This window comes from Bubalus bubalis, chromosome 7 (assembly GCF_019923935.1).
Source record: "Bubalus bubalis isolate 160015118507 breed Murrah chromosome 7, NDDB_SH_1, whole genome shotgun sequence".
NCBI classification, from domain to species: Eukaryota; Metazoa; Chordata; class Mammalia; order Artiodactyla; family Bovidae; genus Bubalus; species Bubalus bubalis.
Window position 1 is genome coordinate 99,392,711 of NC_059163.1, and position 17,831 is coordinate 99,410,541.

General features: G+C 36.6%; 1 protein-coding gene across 2 annotated transcripts in view; it reads left to right on the top strand.

Moving 5' to 3' along the window:
• Positions 1 to 566: 566 nt before the first annotated feature.
• EMCN (endomucin) overlaps positions 567 to 17,831 on the top strand; it is a 122,201-nt gene continuing 104,936 nt past the window's right edge. For both annotated transcript variants that reach the window (XM_025290383.3, XM_025290386.3), the window contains exon 1: positions 567 to 819. In XM_025290383.3, the coding sequence (XP_025146168.3) occupies positions 750 to 819 (70 nt within the window). In that variant the 5' untranslated portion in view covers positions 567 to 749. The remainder of the gene's footprint in view (positions 820 to 17,831) is intronic.

Sequence of the window (17,831 nt, forward strand, 5' to 3'; positions counted from 1 at the left end):
GGCTTCCCTGGTGGCTCAGAGGTTAAAGTGTCTGCCTGCAATGCAGGAGACCTGGGTTGGGTTCGATCCCTGAGTTGGGAAGATCCCTTGGAGAAGGAAATGGGCAACCCACTCCAGTATTCTTGCCTGGAGAATCCCATGGACGGAGGAACCTGGTGGGCTACAGTCCACAGGGTCACAAAGAGTCAGACATAACAGAGCGGCTTCACTTTCTTTCTTTCCAGAAGGTGGCCTTTACTAATTTGGCTTTCAAGTTGGAAAAAGAGAAGTCGATTCCTTGTGAATTCTGCTTTAAAATTTAACCCTCGGGCAGTTAAAGCCTCTTTATCCAAACAGAGTCACCCCTTTATAATCACTCCAAAACACACTTTCAAAACAAAAGTTAGAAAGCCTGTATGATCCATTCTCAAGAAAGATCTCTTTCTGTTCAAAACCCGTCCTGACCTTTTTGTTGAAGAAGAACAAAATAATGTAGTAACAAAAACACAAGTGGCTGCCAAAGGAAGAGGGAAAAAAAAAAGAGTTCCTGTAAGGGACTGAAACAATAAATCTCCTCTCTGTTGAACTCCCAAAGGGAGTGTGTGCATTTCCTCCCGTTCTTTATCAGAGCCTCCGAAATAAGTAGGAATGGGCAGTGGCTGTTCACATCTAGCACACCTTTTCCATTTGCTAAGGCCCTGCCAGGCTGGGAGGGTATTGTCCCTGCCTGACTCTGGAGAGAGGAGCCGCTGTGACCATCCTCGGGCACTATGAAGCTGCTTCAAGGCACCATCTTTTGTCTTCTTCTGTCCAGTATTGCTAGCAGTGATCAAAACCCAGGTACCGTTTCTCTTGTTTTTCTGATGGTGTGGATTAGAAACCACCGGTCAGACGCTCTGAGCCTCAGTTTACCTTCAGGGAGTTTGCCCTGAAATGCAGACGCAGCAGTGCATTTGCTGAGTTGAGTGTGTGCGTGTGGCTGGAGAGTGCACGGAAAAGGCACCACAGAGAGGATGCTTGTTTTCACTGAAGGAAAATGTTTGCTGCTGCAGCGGCCTTCCAGTGTGTTCCATGGCATCCTAAAGGTGCTGAGTATGTACAGTAGCCTTTTTGGAAAGTCACAATCTGAGGATCATATGCTGGTTAAAAATGGGCTATTTCTCAAAAACGTACTCTTTTCAGATGTAAGTCTAGATATAAGAAGGTTGTCATGTATGGAGAAAGGCTGTAATAATCAGAAATGTTGTGTTGCAGTTGCTGGCCAATTATTTGTCCTAACTGTTTTCTGGCTCTGATAAATTGAGAGGTTGGATAAAGCTCCCTGGGGAAGTGAATATCTTGAGAGGGGAGGGTGAGAAAGGAGGAGAGTCACTTGATTAAAGTGTATAGCACATATCTACACATGTATGTACAATATTTTGCATAAGATTTCAGGGAATTTATAGACATAAAAACCCTACTGATTGCAGATTCTGAAACTTAGATAAAGGATATATATATATATGCACCTATATAAGCCCTGACTATATTAATAACCAGTTGCAAGAAAGGATTACATTTGACTTTTAACCCTTCCAGAGATTTACTGTAAGTAATTAAATTTAATCAATATTTATTAGGCTCCCACCATGTACTCAGCAGTAAAATGTATGCAAAAATGAGTAAGACATTGTCCTTGCCCACAGTGGTAAATACACCACTGGGAGAAATAAACATGTAATTCTAACACAATATAGATTTAATAAGTGCAAAAACCATAATACAAAATGCTATCATAAAAGAACACAGTTGAGACACATTAATTCTGACTCTGAGGAGCCCTGGAAAAAAGAACTCAATTCTAATTTTATTTTTCCATGCCCTCCTCTAGGGGATCTTCCTAACCCAGGGATCGAACCCAGGTCTCCCACATTGCAGCTGGACTCTTTACCATCTGAGCTACCAGCACAGCCCTTAATTTTATTTTGCATGTGCTCTTTTCAAAAGTCCACTGATTACAAAATTCCAATTAGCAAAGATTATGTAAGAAAAAATAAACACACTCCTTCTTGAACAATATTTATCTTTAATTTTTCAACATATGTGTATACATTTAGGACAAATACCCAAACACTACAAAGTCACATACAATTGATTACAGCCCATCTGGGAGCTTCCAGATTTAAGTTGCAGTGGGTATCAAGACCAAAAGTTAGCTTAGATGATTTACAAAGTTCTGATTTTTTCAGAACAAAAACTATTCATGAGGTGACACAGAAATCAGCGCACTAGCTTATAAGTAACTCTGCAGTTTGCATGGGAGAGATTGATCAGAATTGGTGCTATGAGAAACACTGCTCATAAACACGTGTCAGGTCAATGTAAATTCTGAACGTCTGAGTTCAGCTTCTTGCCGTCCCAGGTCTGCAAACATCAATAAGTACACTACGTCCCTTGCACTGTTAAACTGTGAATGGATTACATGTATTTCTGAAAGCAAATTGGAATCGAATCCATGGAAGCAGGCTGCAAAACCTGACTGTAAGGAAGATGGAAATGTGAAGGATAACCCAGAGATTACCTGGCAGTTTGGTTTTTTTTTTCTATTATGGTCATGTTAAGAAAATACCAAGGTCCGTTAGCTCACTGGCAATGATACCAACCTCTCTGTTAGTAGTATCTTCTTTCTAAGGAACTTTTAACCCAACTGAAATAATTTTTCATTTGAGCAGAGACAACAGTTACATAATGACTATCTGCTTCAGCCTCTGTCAATGAGTCTTTGTTAATTTAAGGCAAATGTCTATAAAATCTACCCCATTTATCCTAGAAAAAGAAGCACTAGCTCCAGAGAGCATAAATTGACCAGCTGAGTGCGGTCCAGAAGGAATTGGAAGAGATTTTCCCACCCACGTATATGATTTTGCTGCACCTGGTTCTGCCTGTTTTATGTTTTCCTTCCCAGATATGGTACAGGAAATGAAGCATTTCCTAAGCTGATTTATTAAGTTCTTTTCCTAATCCCCTGTACCGGAAACACATTGATTTCAAAGCTTTATATGTTCCCCAAGCTTAGATTACTTAACATATTTCATCAGCAGAGTTGATTATAGGGGTACAGAGGGAGGCATTTCATCTGCCTTAAATTCACAAGTTGTCAAGAAGGTCCATGCCTTTTTTTTTTTTTTTGGCATGGTAATTTATTCCTAAGTAATGATCTTTCAGAGAAATTGACTATTTTTCTTTTTCTTTCTGATTTTTTTGTCAGTCTCAGATTTAAATAAATACAATATAGTCTTTTTGTACTCTTCGTAAAAATCAAGGAAATCTTTCTGCATGGCAGTGAGTGACTTTTTCTATTACTTTGTTGGTGGTATAATATTTTACAATCTCTAATTTGGAGAGCTGTTCTACTGAAATATGTATGGGAGCTTCCTGAAAAGGAACTGTTATTCTTTTTCAAGATTTTCTAAATTGTATTTAAAACTGAACAGACCCCTACAGTGGCTTTTAAGCTCCTCTGGCTTTTAAGTCTAGATCGATGAATTTTTGACTGTCAGGAATGAGAAAAATTAAATGAAGAAGGAGTCCAAGAAAAAGGAGGCCCTGGAAGTAATTTATTTTTCAAGTGTCATTTGCCTCTTTGAACTTTGCATTAACTTAGGAAAGATTAAAATGTTCAAGGCTTTTGCAAGCAGGGTAAACATCACATTATTGGTATCTAAAGATGAATTTAACTGCTTGTTGAAATTTATTTGTTAGGGGTTGAACATTCTATTTTACAGGGAAAAAACAGATTGAATACACTATAAGACAGATCCTATGCTAGATGCTGGGGTTTATAGAGATCAATAAGACTCAACTCTTGCCCTAGAAGGGGGGACGAGGAGGATAAGTCAAATAGTTGGCTCATCCTCCAACCCTAACTCTAATCCCAATTTATAAGTTTGATTATATTAGAAGTCTTAAGTAATAAATAATATTTATGGGGAATTCACAACTAGCTTAGTTTGGAGTGTAGGAATATCAACAAAAGCTTCACACAAAACTTCAAAAACTGGAGGTCCTGGATGGATGAAATGTCTTGAGTCGGAACTTTAAAGCACTATGCTCTAGTCTGGAAATATAAGGAGGTGACTGTTTGGACAGAGGTTAAGTGCTGGAAATATAGTCTCAGAATATGTTGAATGCCAAGGTTAGAAACATTGACTCAGATAGTTAACTATTTTAAAGACTCTAAATGTGTTTGAACATGAGAATTATATATTTGGGGCTATCAGTTGAGAAGATTAATCTGTCAGCAGGATAAAGATTAGACTATTATAGTCAGGATAAATAAAAACTAAAGAAAATGGTGCAAATGGTATTAAAATCAATAAAATGAAAAGAAAGGTCAATGAAGAGCTTTAAGGAGGTAGACAGTTTGTGATTTGACATTATTGACTGATTATGAGAGAAAATAACTGAGATATAAAGAGAAAGTTATTTGAATAACAGAAATAGGGAACTAGATTGGCACCAGGGCTGGGGAAAGATAGGAGGAAATGATTTAGGTGAATCTGATTTTGGACATGGTGAGTTTGAAATCCTAATAAAATACTCAAATAGAGGTGGCCAAGGATAGATTAAATTTGTCTGGTGCATAGTTGCCCACCTGTGCCTGGAGGTGATGGTGAGAAATGAGTGTTCTTTACACTTGTTTCCCAAGAGTTTTTAGTCTTGTCCTGCCCAGTGGAAGATTAGCAACATAGAGAAGCAATTTGCTTCTCTTCTGAATGTTGATATTTATAATTGACTTGTGGCACTTATTTTCATAGTCATTTGTGTGCATATCTCCTCTACCAGAGTACAAGCACCTTGAAAGTAAAGGTCATATTTATTATAACTTGTGTAGTAACAGTTCTAAACATAATAAGGATATAATAAGCTGAATGAATACCTAAATGCATGACATATTATTCTTTTTTTTTTTTTTCATTTTTAATGTCTTCATCCGATAATCACTTGTTTACGACCTTATTTTGTGAAAGGGCTTCCCAGTGGCTCAGATGGTAAAGAATCTGCCTGCAATGCAGGAGACCTAGGTTTGATCCCTGGGTAGGGAACATTCCCTTGGAGGAGGGCATAGCAACCCATTCCAGTATTCTTGCCTGGAGAATCCCCAGGGACAGAGGATCTTGGCGGGCTACAGTCTATGGGGTCACATAGTCAGACATGACTGAGCAACTAACCACACATCTTATCCTTGTGAAAAGGTTATGGACAGGTATGAATCACAGAACATAACATGAAAACAAGTGGATTATTTTGATTCCTGGCTATGTAAGTGAGCACCAAATATAAGGAAAGGGGCTTCTTATCAAAGTAAATCATTTCCAGACTGTAGCGGAGGAGATGATAGGGATAGGTAGATGACCTAGTACCAGCTGATAGTAATTTATAGCAAATCTGGAAGGATAAGCTACTCTGACCATAATCATTGGGAGAAAGAATATCTAAATAGAGCTGATTCTGTTGGGTAGGCCAAAAACTTCATTTGGATTTTTCTGTAAGACGTTATAGAAAAACCCAAATGAATTTTTGGCCAATTGAATGCTTCGTCTCTTTTTTGGATGTCAAATATTTTATGTAATATTTTCTTAGAGTTATAAATATTCAAGGAGAAACCTTGTTCCTCACATCTCAAAAATACAAAATGGCTTTTTTTCTTAAAGCAAAGTCCACAAAAGAGAATTTGGAAGAAAATCAAATAAATATCATATATCATTAGTTCCTATGTTATTTTAGGTAACATCTGAGTTACTTCTCAGATTATCTTACAGATTAAGACCAGATTATCTTACTTATTACTGCTTCTTAGACATTTACCAATAGAACTTACCTGAGATGGGTGACCTATTGTAAAAAGAGTGAACCAGTGTGGAAACAAATTCAATGGGAAAAGTATTCAGTTTCCAAGCCATTTATTTTGCATTTTTTCTTTACTCCACTTTTTTTTTTTCCATCAATGATCTCTGTCTAAAAATAGAAGTGGTCATTCTAGAATTTTTATTTTCAAGAGATTCATAACAGTTGTTGTCGGCAAATTGGCAGTTTTATCTTGCTGATCATAATTATTTATATATTGAGGGAAAAAAAGATAAACATCTGAAGATTTCAGAGAGCTTTTAATTTACTGGATAATTGCCCATCCTTTCCTTTTCATTGATGAAGTTGTATTTCAAGCTTCAAGGAAATACTTCAATTTGCGAATAATTGTCTAATCCAAGTTCTTTATATTCTTTTTGTCTTGGTCATTACTTTCCAACTTCCTCTTCAACTTTGAGAACAATTTGAGATATGCTTTTCTAAACACTGAATGTCAAAGCAGGAATTTACTCTAAGCGACATTCCTTTCAATTCCTGTGTAATGAATGTCTCCTTTCCTGTTACCGAATTCCTGTGGGTCACTATAGCTCTATCAGGTTAGGATAATAATGCCTGTGGAGTGTTTAAAGAAATTCTTTTAGTTGACAAATAAGATCTTTTTGCTACTGTTGCACACACATCAGCAGTAGCATAGGAAACATTAGTGATGTCAGTTACATTTAGAGAGGCCACTATATGATTCCACAATTTCAGCAACCACAAAAAAGTAGTTTTCTAAACATCAGTAGAGATTTTGTGTCTTGTGGCATGACATATCAGTAGGGATAATCATAACGAGTCTCTAAATAGAAGCAGCCACCTACATCCTCTCTGGATGTGTTTAGTCTAACCATTGCTATGGCAGCCTTTCAGGTGTAGCTTGACAGTATCTTGTCTCACATGAATTAGTATCTCTTGCTTTCCTGTCTGCTGTTGTTCTGATCCTAAGGCATGCTTCACTTACAGAGCTCTGCCTGGCACGGTTGTGTATCTGAGCTAGACGTATAAGAGCCTTAGCACTCTAGCCTTTGCCAAAAAGGTGAATGGGACCAGTGAATGCTTTCCTTTTCTATGGCTGCTCCAGTTTCACTGTTTTAGTTCTCTACTCTTCCTGAGATTACTTTCCTCTACAAACTGTACACAAACCCTTGTTTGGCTCTGCTTTTTGAGGAAGCCAGGATTTATAATTTTTTGATGGGAACATTTTGGTTTGGATGATAATGTATACAAATTACACCAGAATTTCTCTGATACTCTAATTGATATTCACTACCTTTCCTCCTCTTCACTTCAAGAAAAAAAAAAATCTAAAAAACTTTTGTTGAATAAGTTAAACAGTATTCCAAGCAGGTCCTTTTCTAAGGCAATCGTCTGTCTGTATAGTCAGTAATGAATTATATTGTAAGGTCGATAGTCAAAATGTCAATGACATTGATTTTTCTCTTAATGTTCAGTTCATCTGAAATGTGGCTACCCACTCCAGTATTCTTGCCTGGAGAATTCCATGGACAGAGGAGCCTGGTGGGCTACAGTCTGTGGGGGTCACAAAGAGTTGGACACGACTGAGTGACTAACACTTTCACTTTCATCTGAAATGTAAAATGATCTTTATTCTGTTTAATCAGTCATATTCTGGCCCCAACCTAAATTAGTTGTGTCAAAACCCAGAGAATGGTGATCACACTGGGTCTGGTCCAAGTTAACCCAGATAAATATTGTCAAAACATCTACTGACATCTCCTGTTTGTGGTGGCTGGCACTTTACATGCCTTCTATCACAACATTTCAAGGCCTGTTTTATTATTTCCCTTTTACTGATTATAACATTGAGGCTTGGAGAGAGTTAAAGTTATCATAGAGTGATAGTGCTTAAAATCAGACAACATTGTTCTTCAGCATTTCCCTTCTAGCTTGCTGTCCTCCATTGTAGTGGAACTGCAATAAGTTGAGTTTTTCTAACTGAAATGATTAAGGGTAGAAACTCACTACTTGAGGAATTTAGAAGCACTGCTGTCTCTCATAGCACCTTCAGGACTTGTAAACGTTAAACTAAGATGCAATGCAATGAAAGAATTTCTACTGAGTGATAATTAGCCTCTGAATATCCTGAATTCAATTAATTATTAATGATTGAGTTGAAAGAAATTTTAGGCATTTCCCTACCTACCCACTATTGTGTTGGTTGAAAAAAATGTTCTTTGTTCTAATATAAATGTCAGTGAAGCTAATATAGGACTTAAAAGAGAAGGAAAGAAGTGAAAAGGAAATAACTATTTGTAATTAATTACCTACTGTCACATTTATAATTCTTCTGGAGCCAGACAGTCTGGATTCAAATTCCAGCTCTGCCACTTACTTTCTGTGTGAACTTGGGCAAATTACTTAACCTTCAACTTTTTCAGCTATAAAACATGGATGAATACAGTCTTACCTCATGGGGACATTAGAAAGATCATGTGAGGTAATATACATAACACCAAGAATAGTATTCCAGTGTATAGTGACTCTATGTTTCACTGAACTTGAGAACTTAGAATCCTACATTTTATATTATCCCATTCCTTAGATAAACTACTTCATTGCCAAGTTGATTTCAATCTGGCATCAGCAAATATTTAAATATTTACAATGTGGATTCTCACAAAGAGAAAAATCAGCACATAAAAAATTTTCACAATGGAACTGATATTGAATTGGAATATGATTGCCAGTTATGTTCTTAACCACATTATATACAGGCACAATTTGACATATACAAACTGGTGTATTATCTAGTATCCCTTTAAGGTTTGTAAGTTATTTAACTCCATGTATAAACTAATCACTCAAATTAATAAGCAAAATTGTATATGTATTTAATGAAAATTCTAATTTTTCAGACTGAGATTGTCAACTTCCTCAAATATGATTTCCTGTCTTGAAGTATTGAGCATTGCTTACTCTGAGAGGTGGGATATGTTAGTGGAAGGAACTTTGGTCTTAATGTGAGAACCAACTTTGGATCCAGCTTCTCAGTATGCTAAAGTCGGCCAAGATCCTATATGCTTGTTATCTTCAGTTTCTATATCTAAAAATGAGAAAAACAATCATTGCTGACAGAATACTGGTGTTAAATGCTAAGTGTAAAACCTATTTTAGATGCTCATAAATCACTATTAAAATTTAGTTGTTAATATCCAACCTAATATTTAACTCATGGAATCAACAGATGAAGAACACATTTCATAAATTTGAGAATTCTTTCTAACTGGCTGGGCCTTTAACTGCCAACCCATTATAACTGTTTGAATCATATGTCTTTAAATATGTTTATGGCTGCTACACATTCAAATTACCATGTGTTGAAATCATACCTGAGTTATAAAAATCACACACACAAAACACAGGAAATCATTTGTATCACACATTGAACTTATTTTTAACTGAAGTGGGAAAATAAATGATTTTGTGTGTATATGTTTGTGTGTTTGTATATGTGTGGTTCGAACCATGAAGTCAGCCCTCCAGGGAATTTAGAAAGTGTCAGGACATACATACTGAACTCTCAGACACTTACCCTGGGGAGCTGAGGTCACTCCTGCAGTTGTCAGTTCAAGGCTATTGTGACTATCCCTCTATCCCACAATGAGACATCCCCTGAATATTCCTCCTTCCAAAAATCCAGTGGGTTCTTTTTCTTTAATTTTCTTTTAATTAATTTATTTTTTATTGAAGGATAATTGCTTTACAGAATTTTGCTGTTTTCTGTCAAACCTCAACATGAATCAGCCATCAGTTCAGTTCAGTTCAGTCGCTCAGTCGTCTCCGACTCTTTGCAACCCCATGAATCGCAGCACGCCAGGCCTCCCTGTCCATCACCAACTCCCGGAGTTCACTCAGACTCACATCCATCGAGTCAGTGATGCCATCCAGCCATCTCATCCTCTGTCGTCCCCTTCTCCTCCATAGGTATACATATATCACCGCCCTTTTGAACCTCCCTCCCATCTCCCTTTCCATTCTACCCCTCTGGTTGATACAGAGCCCCTATTTGAGTTTCTGAGATAAACAGCAAATTCCCGTTGGCTATCTATTTTACATATGGTAGTGTAAGTTTCCATGTTACACTTTCCATACATCTCACCCTCTCCTCCCCTATCCCCATGTCCATAAGTCTGTTCTGTATGTCAGTTTCTCCATTGTTTTCCTGTAAATAAATTCTTCATACCATTTTTCTAGATTCCGTATATATGTGTTGGAATACAATTTTTATCTTTCTCTTTCTGACTTATTTCACTCTGTATAATAGGTTCTAGGTTCATCCACCTCATTAGAACTGACTCAAATGTGTTCCTTTTTATGGCTGAGTAATATTCCATTGTGAATAGGTACCACATTTCTTTATCCATTCATCTGTTGATGGACATCTAGGTTGCTTCCCTGTTCTAGCTATTGTAAATAGTGCTGCAATGAACAATGGGATATGTGTCCTGATTTCAGTTTTGGTTTCCTCAGGGTATATGCCTAGGAGTGGGATTGCTGGGTCATATGGTGGTTTTATTCCTGGTTTTTTAAGGGATCTCCATTCTGTCTTCCATAGTAGCTGTATCAATTTACATTCCCACCAACAGTGCAAAAGTGTTTTCTTTTCTCCACACCCTCTCCAGTATTTATTGTTTGTAGACTTTTTGATGATGGCCATTCTGACTGGTATGAGATGATATCTCATTGTAGTTTTGACTTGCATTTCTCTAATAATGAGCACTGTTGAGCATCTTTTCATGTCTTTGTTACCCATCTATATGTCTTCTTTGGAGAAATGTCTGTTTAGGTCTTTTCCTCACTTTTTGATTGGGTTGTTTGTTTTTCTGGTATTGAGTTGTATGAGCTGCTTGTATATTTTGGAAATTAATCCTTTGTCAATTGTTTCATTTGCTATTATTTTCTCCTGTTCTGAGGGTTGTCTTTTCATCTTGCTTATAGTTTTCTTTGCTGTGCAAAAGCTTTTAAGTTTAATCAGGTTCCGCTTGTTTACTTTTGTTTTTATTCCCATAACTCAAAAATTATGAGATGGGTCATAGAGAATAATGCTTTGTTTTATGTCCTCGAGTGTTCTGCCTCTGTTTTCCTCTAAGAGTTTTATAGTTTCTGGTGTTACATTTAGGTCTTTAATCCTAAATTTTGAGTTTATTTTGTGTATGGTGTTAGGAAGTGTTCTAATTTCATTCTTTTACATATGGCTGTCCAGTTTTCCCAGAACCATTTTTTGAAGAGGCTGTCTTTGCCCCATTGCATATTCTTGCCACCTTTGTCAAAAATAAGGTACCCATAGGTACGTGGGTTTATTTCTGGGCTTTCTATCTTGTACCGTTTGTTTATATTTCTGTCTTTGTGCCAGTACCATACTGTCTTGATGACTGTAGCTTTGTAGTATAATCTAAAGTCAGGAAGGTTGATTCCTCCAGTTCTATTCTTCTTTCTCAAGACTGCTTTGGCTATTCGGGATCTTTTATGTTTCTATATGAATTGTGAAATTTTTTGTTATAGTTCTGTGAGAAATGCCATTGATAATTTGATAGGGATCACATTGAATCTGTAGATTGCATTTGGTAGTATAGTCATTTTCACAATATTGATTCTTCCTATCCAGGAACATGAAATATATATCTCCCTATCTGTTTATGTCATCTTTGATTTCTTTCATTGGGGTCTGATAATTTTCTGTGTACAGTTCTTTTGTTTCCTTAGGTAAGTTTCTTCCTAGATATTTAATCCTTTTTGTTGCAATGTTGAATGGTATTTACTCCTTAATTTCTCTTTCTGATTTTTCATTGTTAGTATATAGAAATGCAAGTCATTTATTTGTATTGATTTTTGTATCCTGCAATTTTGCTAAATTCACTGATTAGCTCTAGTAATTGTCTGATAGTATCTTTAGGGTTTCCTATGTACTCTATCATGTCATCTGCAAACAGTGAGAGCTTTACATCTACTTTTCCAACCTGGATTCATTTTATTTCTTTTTCATCTCTTATTGCTGTAGCTAGGACTTCCAGAGCTATGTTGAATAATAGTGGTGAAAGTGGGCACCATTGACTTGTTCCTGATCTTAGGGGGAATACTTTCAGTTTGTCACCATTGAGAATAATGTTTTCTGTAGGCTTATCATATATGGCCCTTAGTATGTTGAGGTAGGTTCCTTCTATGCCCATTTTTTGAAGAGTTTTAATCATAAATGGGTGCTGAATTTTGTCAAAGGCTTTTTCTGCATCTATTATCATATGGTTTTTATCTTTCAATTTGTTAATATGGTGTATCACTTTGTTTTATTTGTGTATATTGAATAATCCTTGCATCCCTGGAATAAACTCAACTTGATCATGGTGTATGAGCTTTTTAATGTGTTGCTGAATTGTGTTTGCTGAATGTTTGTTGAGGATTTTTACATCTTTGTTCATCATTGATAGTAGCATGTAGTTTTCTTTTCTTTTTTTTTGGTGTCTTTTTCTGGTTTTGGTATCAGGGTAATGGTGGCCTTTTAGAATGAGTTTGGAAATGTTCATTCCTCTGCAATTTTTTAAAAGAGTTTTAGAAGGATAGGCATTAGCTCTTCTCTAAATATTTGATACAATTCTCCTGTGAAGCCATCTGATCCTGGGCTTTTGTTTTTTGGGAGATTTTTGATCATAGATTCAATTTCAGTGCTTGTAAATGGGTTGTTCATAATTTCTATTTCTTCCTGGTTTAGTCATGGAAATTTGAACTTTTCTGAGAATCTATTTTTTCCAGGTTATCTATTTTATTGCCATGTAATTGTTCATAATAGTCTCTTATAATCCTTTGTATTTCTGTATTGTCTGTTGTAGCCTCCCCTTTTTAATTTCTAATTTTGTTGATTTGATTCTTCTCTCTTTTTTTTTCTTGATGAGCCTGGCTAAAGGCTAGTCAATTTTGTTTATCTTCTCAAAGAACCAGCTTTTAGTTTTATTAATCTACTATGCTTCTTTTATTTCTTTTTCATTTATTTCTGCTCAGATCTTTATGATTTTTTTCCATCTACTAATTTTTTTTCTTATTTTTCCAGTTGTTTTAGATGTAAAGTTAGGTTGTCTATTCAATATTTTTCTTGTTTCTTGAGGTAGGATTGTATTGCTCTTAGAACTACTTTTGCTGCATCCCATAGGTTTTGAGTTGTCATGTTTCCATTGTTATTTGTTTCTAGAAATTTTTTTATTTCTTCAGTAACCTGTTGGTTATTTAGAAATGTGTTATTTAATCTCCATGTGTCTGTGTTTCTTACAGTTTTTTTTCTTGTAATTGCTATCTAGTCTCATAGCATTGTGGTCAGAGAAGATGCTTGATATGATTTCAATTTTCTTAAATTTACTTTGTGGTTTGATTTGTGACCCAAGATATGGTCTATCCTGAGAATGTTCCAAGTGCACTTGAGAAGAAGGTGTATTCTTCTGCATTTAGTTGGAATGTCCTGAAGATATCAATGAGATCTGTCTTATCTAAGACATTTAAGACTTGTGTTTAGTTATTAGTTTTCTGTTTTGATGATCTGTCCATTGGTGTGAGTGCGGTGTTAAAGTCTCCTACAATTATTATGTTACTGTCAATTTCTCCTTCTATGTCTGTTTCTGTTTGTCTTATGTATTGAGGGTTTCCTATGTTGGTTGCATAGATATTTACAATTGTTATGTCTTCCTCTTGAATTAATTCCTTGATTAATTACATAATTAATCTACACAAGAATTAATTCCTTATGTAGTGTCCTTCCTTATCTCTTGAAATATTCTTTATTTTAAGGTCTATTTTGTCTGATATGAAGATTGCTACTCCAGCTTTCTTTTGCTTTCCATTTGCATGGAATGTATTTTCCATACTCTCACTTTTGGTCTAAATATGTCTTTAGGTCTGAAGTGCGTTTCTTATAGACAGCATATATATTGGTCTTGTTTTTGTATCCATTTAGTCAGTCTGTGTCTTTTGATTGGAGCATTTAATCTGTTTACATTTAAAGTAATCATTGACATATATCTTCCTATTGCCATTTTCTTAATTGTTTGGGGTTGATTTTGTAGATCTTTTCCTTTTTTTATATTTCTTGACAATGTAAGTCCCTTTAACATTTGTTGTAAAGCTGGTTTGGTGGTACTGAATTCTCTTAACTTTTCCTTGTCTGGAAAGCTTTTTATTTCTCCATCAATTTTTAATGAGATCCTTTCTGGGTGTAGTAATCTTGCTTATAGATTTTTCCCTTTCAGTACTTTAAATATATCTTGCCATTCCCTTCTGGCCTGCAGAGTTTCTGCTGAAAGATCAGCTGTTAAGCATATGGGGTTTCCCTTGTATGTTACTTGTTGCTTCTCCCTTGCTGCTTTTAATAATCTTTCTTTGTGTTTAGTCTTTGTTAGTTTGATTAGTATGTGTCTTGGGGTGTTTCTCCTTGGGTTTATCCTGTATGGGATTCTTTATGCCTCTTGGACTCATTGACTATTTCCTTTTCCATGTTGGGGATATTGTCAACTATAATCTCTTCAAAAGTTTTCTTGGATCCTTTCTTCTCTTCTTTTTCTGGGAGCCCTATAATTCAAATGTTGACATGTTTGATATACTCTCAGAGATCTCTTGAGACTATCCTCAGTTCTTTTCATTCTTTTTACTTTATTCTCCTCTTCAGAAGTTATTTTCACCATTTATCTTCCAGCTCACTGATTTGTTCTTCTGCTTCAGATATTCTTCTATTAATTCCTTCTAGAATATTTTTAATTTCAGTAATTATGTTGTTTTTCTCTGTATGTTTATTCTTTAATTCTTCTCAGTTCAGTTCAGTCACTTAGTCGTGTCTGACTCTTTGCGACCCCATGAATTGCAGCACTCCAGGCCTCCCTGTCCATCACCAACTCCCAGAGTTCACCCAGACTCATGTCTATCAAGTCGGTGATGCCATCCAGCCATCTCATCCTCTGTCATCCTCTTTTCCTCCTGCCCCCAATCCCTCCCAGCATCAGAGTCTTTTCCAATGAGTCAACTCTTTGCATGAGGTGGCCAAAGTACTGGAGTTTCAGCTTTAGCATCATTCATTCCAAAGAACACCCAGGACTGATCTCCTTTAGAAAAGACTGGTTGGATCTCCTTGCAGTCCAAGGGACTCTCAAGAGTCTTCTCCAACACCACAGTTCAAAAGCATCAATTCTTCGGTGCTCAGCTTTCTTCACAGTCCAACTCTCTAGGTGTTAATTCTTCTAGGTGTTTGTTAATTGATTCTTGCATTTTCTCCATTTTGCTCTCAAGGTTTTTGATCATCTTTACTATTATTATTCTGAATTATTTTTCAGATAATCTGCCTATTTCCTCTTCATTTATTTGGAATTCTGTGTTTCTGGTTTGTTCCTTCGTTTGTGTAGTATTTCTCAGTCTTTTCATTATTTGTTTTTTAACTTATTGTGTTTGAGGTCTCCTTTTCCCAGGCTTCAAGGAAAGTTGAATTCTTTCCTTGAAGAAGGTTGAATTCTTTCTTCCTTGACTTCCCTGGTGGCTCAGACGGTAAACGTCTGTCTACAATGTGGGAGACCCAGGTTTGATCCCTGGGTTGGGAAGATCCCCTGGAGAAGGAAATGGCAACCCACTCCAGTACTCTTGCCTGGAAAATCGCATGGACAGAGGAACCTGGTAGGCTACAGTCCATGGGGTCGCAAAGAGTTGGACACGACTGAGCGATTTCACTTTACTTCTCCTAAGGTTAGCACAGTGGTTTATGTAAGCTTTGTATAGGGTGAGATTTGTGTTGAGTTCTTGTTTGTTTCTTTGTTTGTTTGTTTTTCCTCTGATGTGCAAGGCTGAGTGAGGTTGTAATCCTGTCTGCTGAAGTTTGGGTTTGCATTTTTGTTTTGTTTGTTGTTTAGGTGAGGCATCCTGCACAGGATGCTACTGGTGGTTGGATGATGCCAAGTTTTGTATTCAAGCAGTTTCCTTTGTGGGAGTTCTCACTAACTGATACTTCCTAGGGTTAGTTCTCTAGTAGTCTTGGATCTTGGAATCAGTACTCCTACTCCAAAGGCTTAGGCTTGATCTCTGATCAGGAATGAAGATTCCATAAGTAGTTTGTTATGGTATTGCTGCTAAGTCACTTCAGTTGTGTCTGACTCTGTGTGACCCCATAGATGGCAGCCACCAGGCTCCCCTGTCCCTGGGATTCTCCAGGCAAGAACACTGGAGTGGGTTGACATTTCCTTCTCCATGTTATGGTATTAAGTGAGATTAAAACAAATATCTAAAAACGAGAAACCAAAGATGAACCCCAGACAAATGGCAGTTACAAAATCAGGCAAATGATAATTAAAATAATGGAATATATACATATACATATGCACCCATTAGCAAAGTCAAAATAGTCCAACAAAAATAAAGTACTGTAGGTAGACCAGGCAAAGAAATAAAAAATTATATTTACCAGTTAAGATGAAAACTAACTAAAGCACAAACTGGAAAAGAAAACTAAACAAGGTGCCAAGTGGGGAATAAAACAATGAAAACAATCTAACAAATATGCTGAGAGGAAAGAAAAGAAAGAAATAGATATCCAAAGTTAAATAGAGGTAGATAAAGAAGGTTTATATACATTAAAGATTAGCTGCAAGGGGGAAAGAACAGTAAGAAAGGCAAACAAAAGAATAAATGTAGAAAAAAATAGGTTTAAAAATTTTTAAGTTATAAAGAGAAAAAAAAAAGGAAAAGAAAAGAAAAAAGGAAAACTCCACAGAACTGCAAAGTGCAATATAGAAGCAGAGGTTTATAACAACAATAAAAAGTGTGACTGAATGTACACAGATAGATATACACCCATAAGCAAAATCAAAACAGTCCAACAAAAAAAAAGTACAATAGATTGACCCAGTGAACAAAGGAAACCAAAAATTATATCTACAAGAACAAAACTAACTAAAGCACAAACTGGAAAACAAAACTAAAGCAAGGTGCCAATTGGAGAATAAAACAATGGAAATAAAACTAATAAATATATTGACAGGAAAGGAGAGAAAGAAAAGAAAGAATAGATATGCAAAGTTATACAGAAGTAGATAAAGAAGATTTATATACGTTAAAGATTAACTGCAAGGGGAAAACAACAGTAGGAAAAGAAAACAAAGGAACAAATGCAGAAAAAATAATAGTCGGTTTAAAAATTAAAATTAAAAAAAGAAAAAAGGGAAAACGCCATAGAACTGCAAAATCCAACATAGAGGCAGAGGTTTATAAGAAGTATAAAAATTGTGACTAAGGAAAAAACAAAGCAAGCTCAATTGGATTTCTTAGTGCCAATAAAATTGAAAACTACAACAGAGGTGGGTGGGGAAAGGGGGACAAATCCAAAAGAATCTACAGAATAAGTAAAAAAATAAGAATAAAAAATGTTTTTCTTGATTCAGTGCTGTCAGAGTCCTCTCCCTCGCTGGGAGTCACAGTCCAGCTCACCTCCCTAGGATGCCCTCCAAAACTGCACTGGTCTCTGGACCTGCTCTGGGGGCAGCTCAGATTCTAATCTGGTCCTACTCCTGTGTGTTCTTGCCGCCAATGTCCGCAGCTATCAAAACTAGTGTGTTTTCTTTTGTGGGAGTTCTCAATGTCCTTTTATGTATTCCATAGACACAGTCTGTCTAGTTGATCGTGTGGATTTAGTCTGCAGCTTGTACAGCTGGTAGGAATGTTTGGGGTCTTCTTCCTTAGCCACACTGCCCCTGGTTTTCAATTGTGGTTGTATTTCCACCTCTGCATGTGGGTCATCCACTGGGGTTTGCTCTCAGGCTGACCTGGAGGACTTGGGTTTGCTCCTGTGAGGGCCAGGCGTGGAGGTGGTGCAGCTGCTTGGGTCGCAGGGGTTCTGGCAGCACCAGGTACTCAGGGGGATTGGAGGCTAGGGCAGCAGAAAATATAGTGCTCTAGAAGAGTATGGGGGAGCCTAGTGGGCTGCCATCTATGGG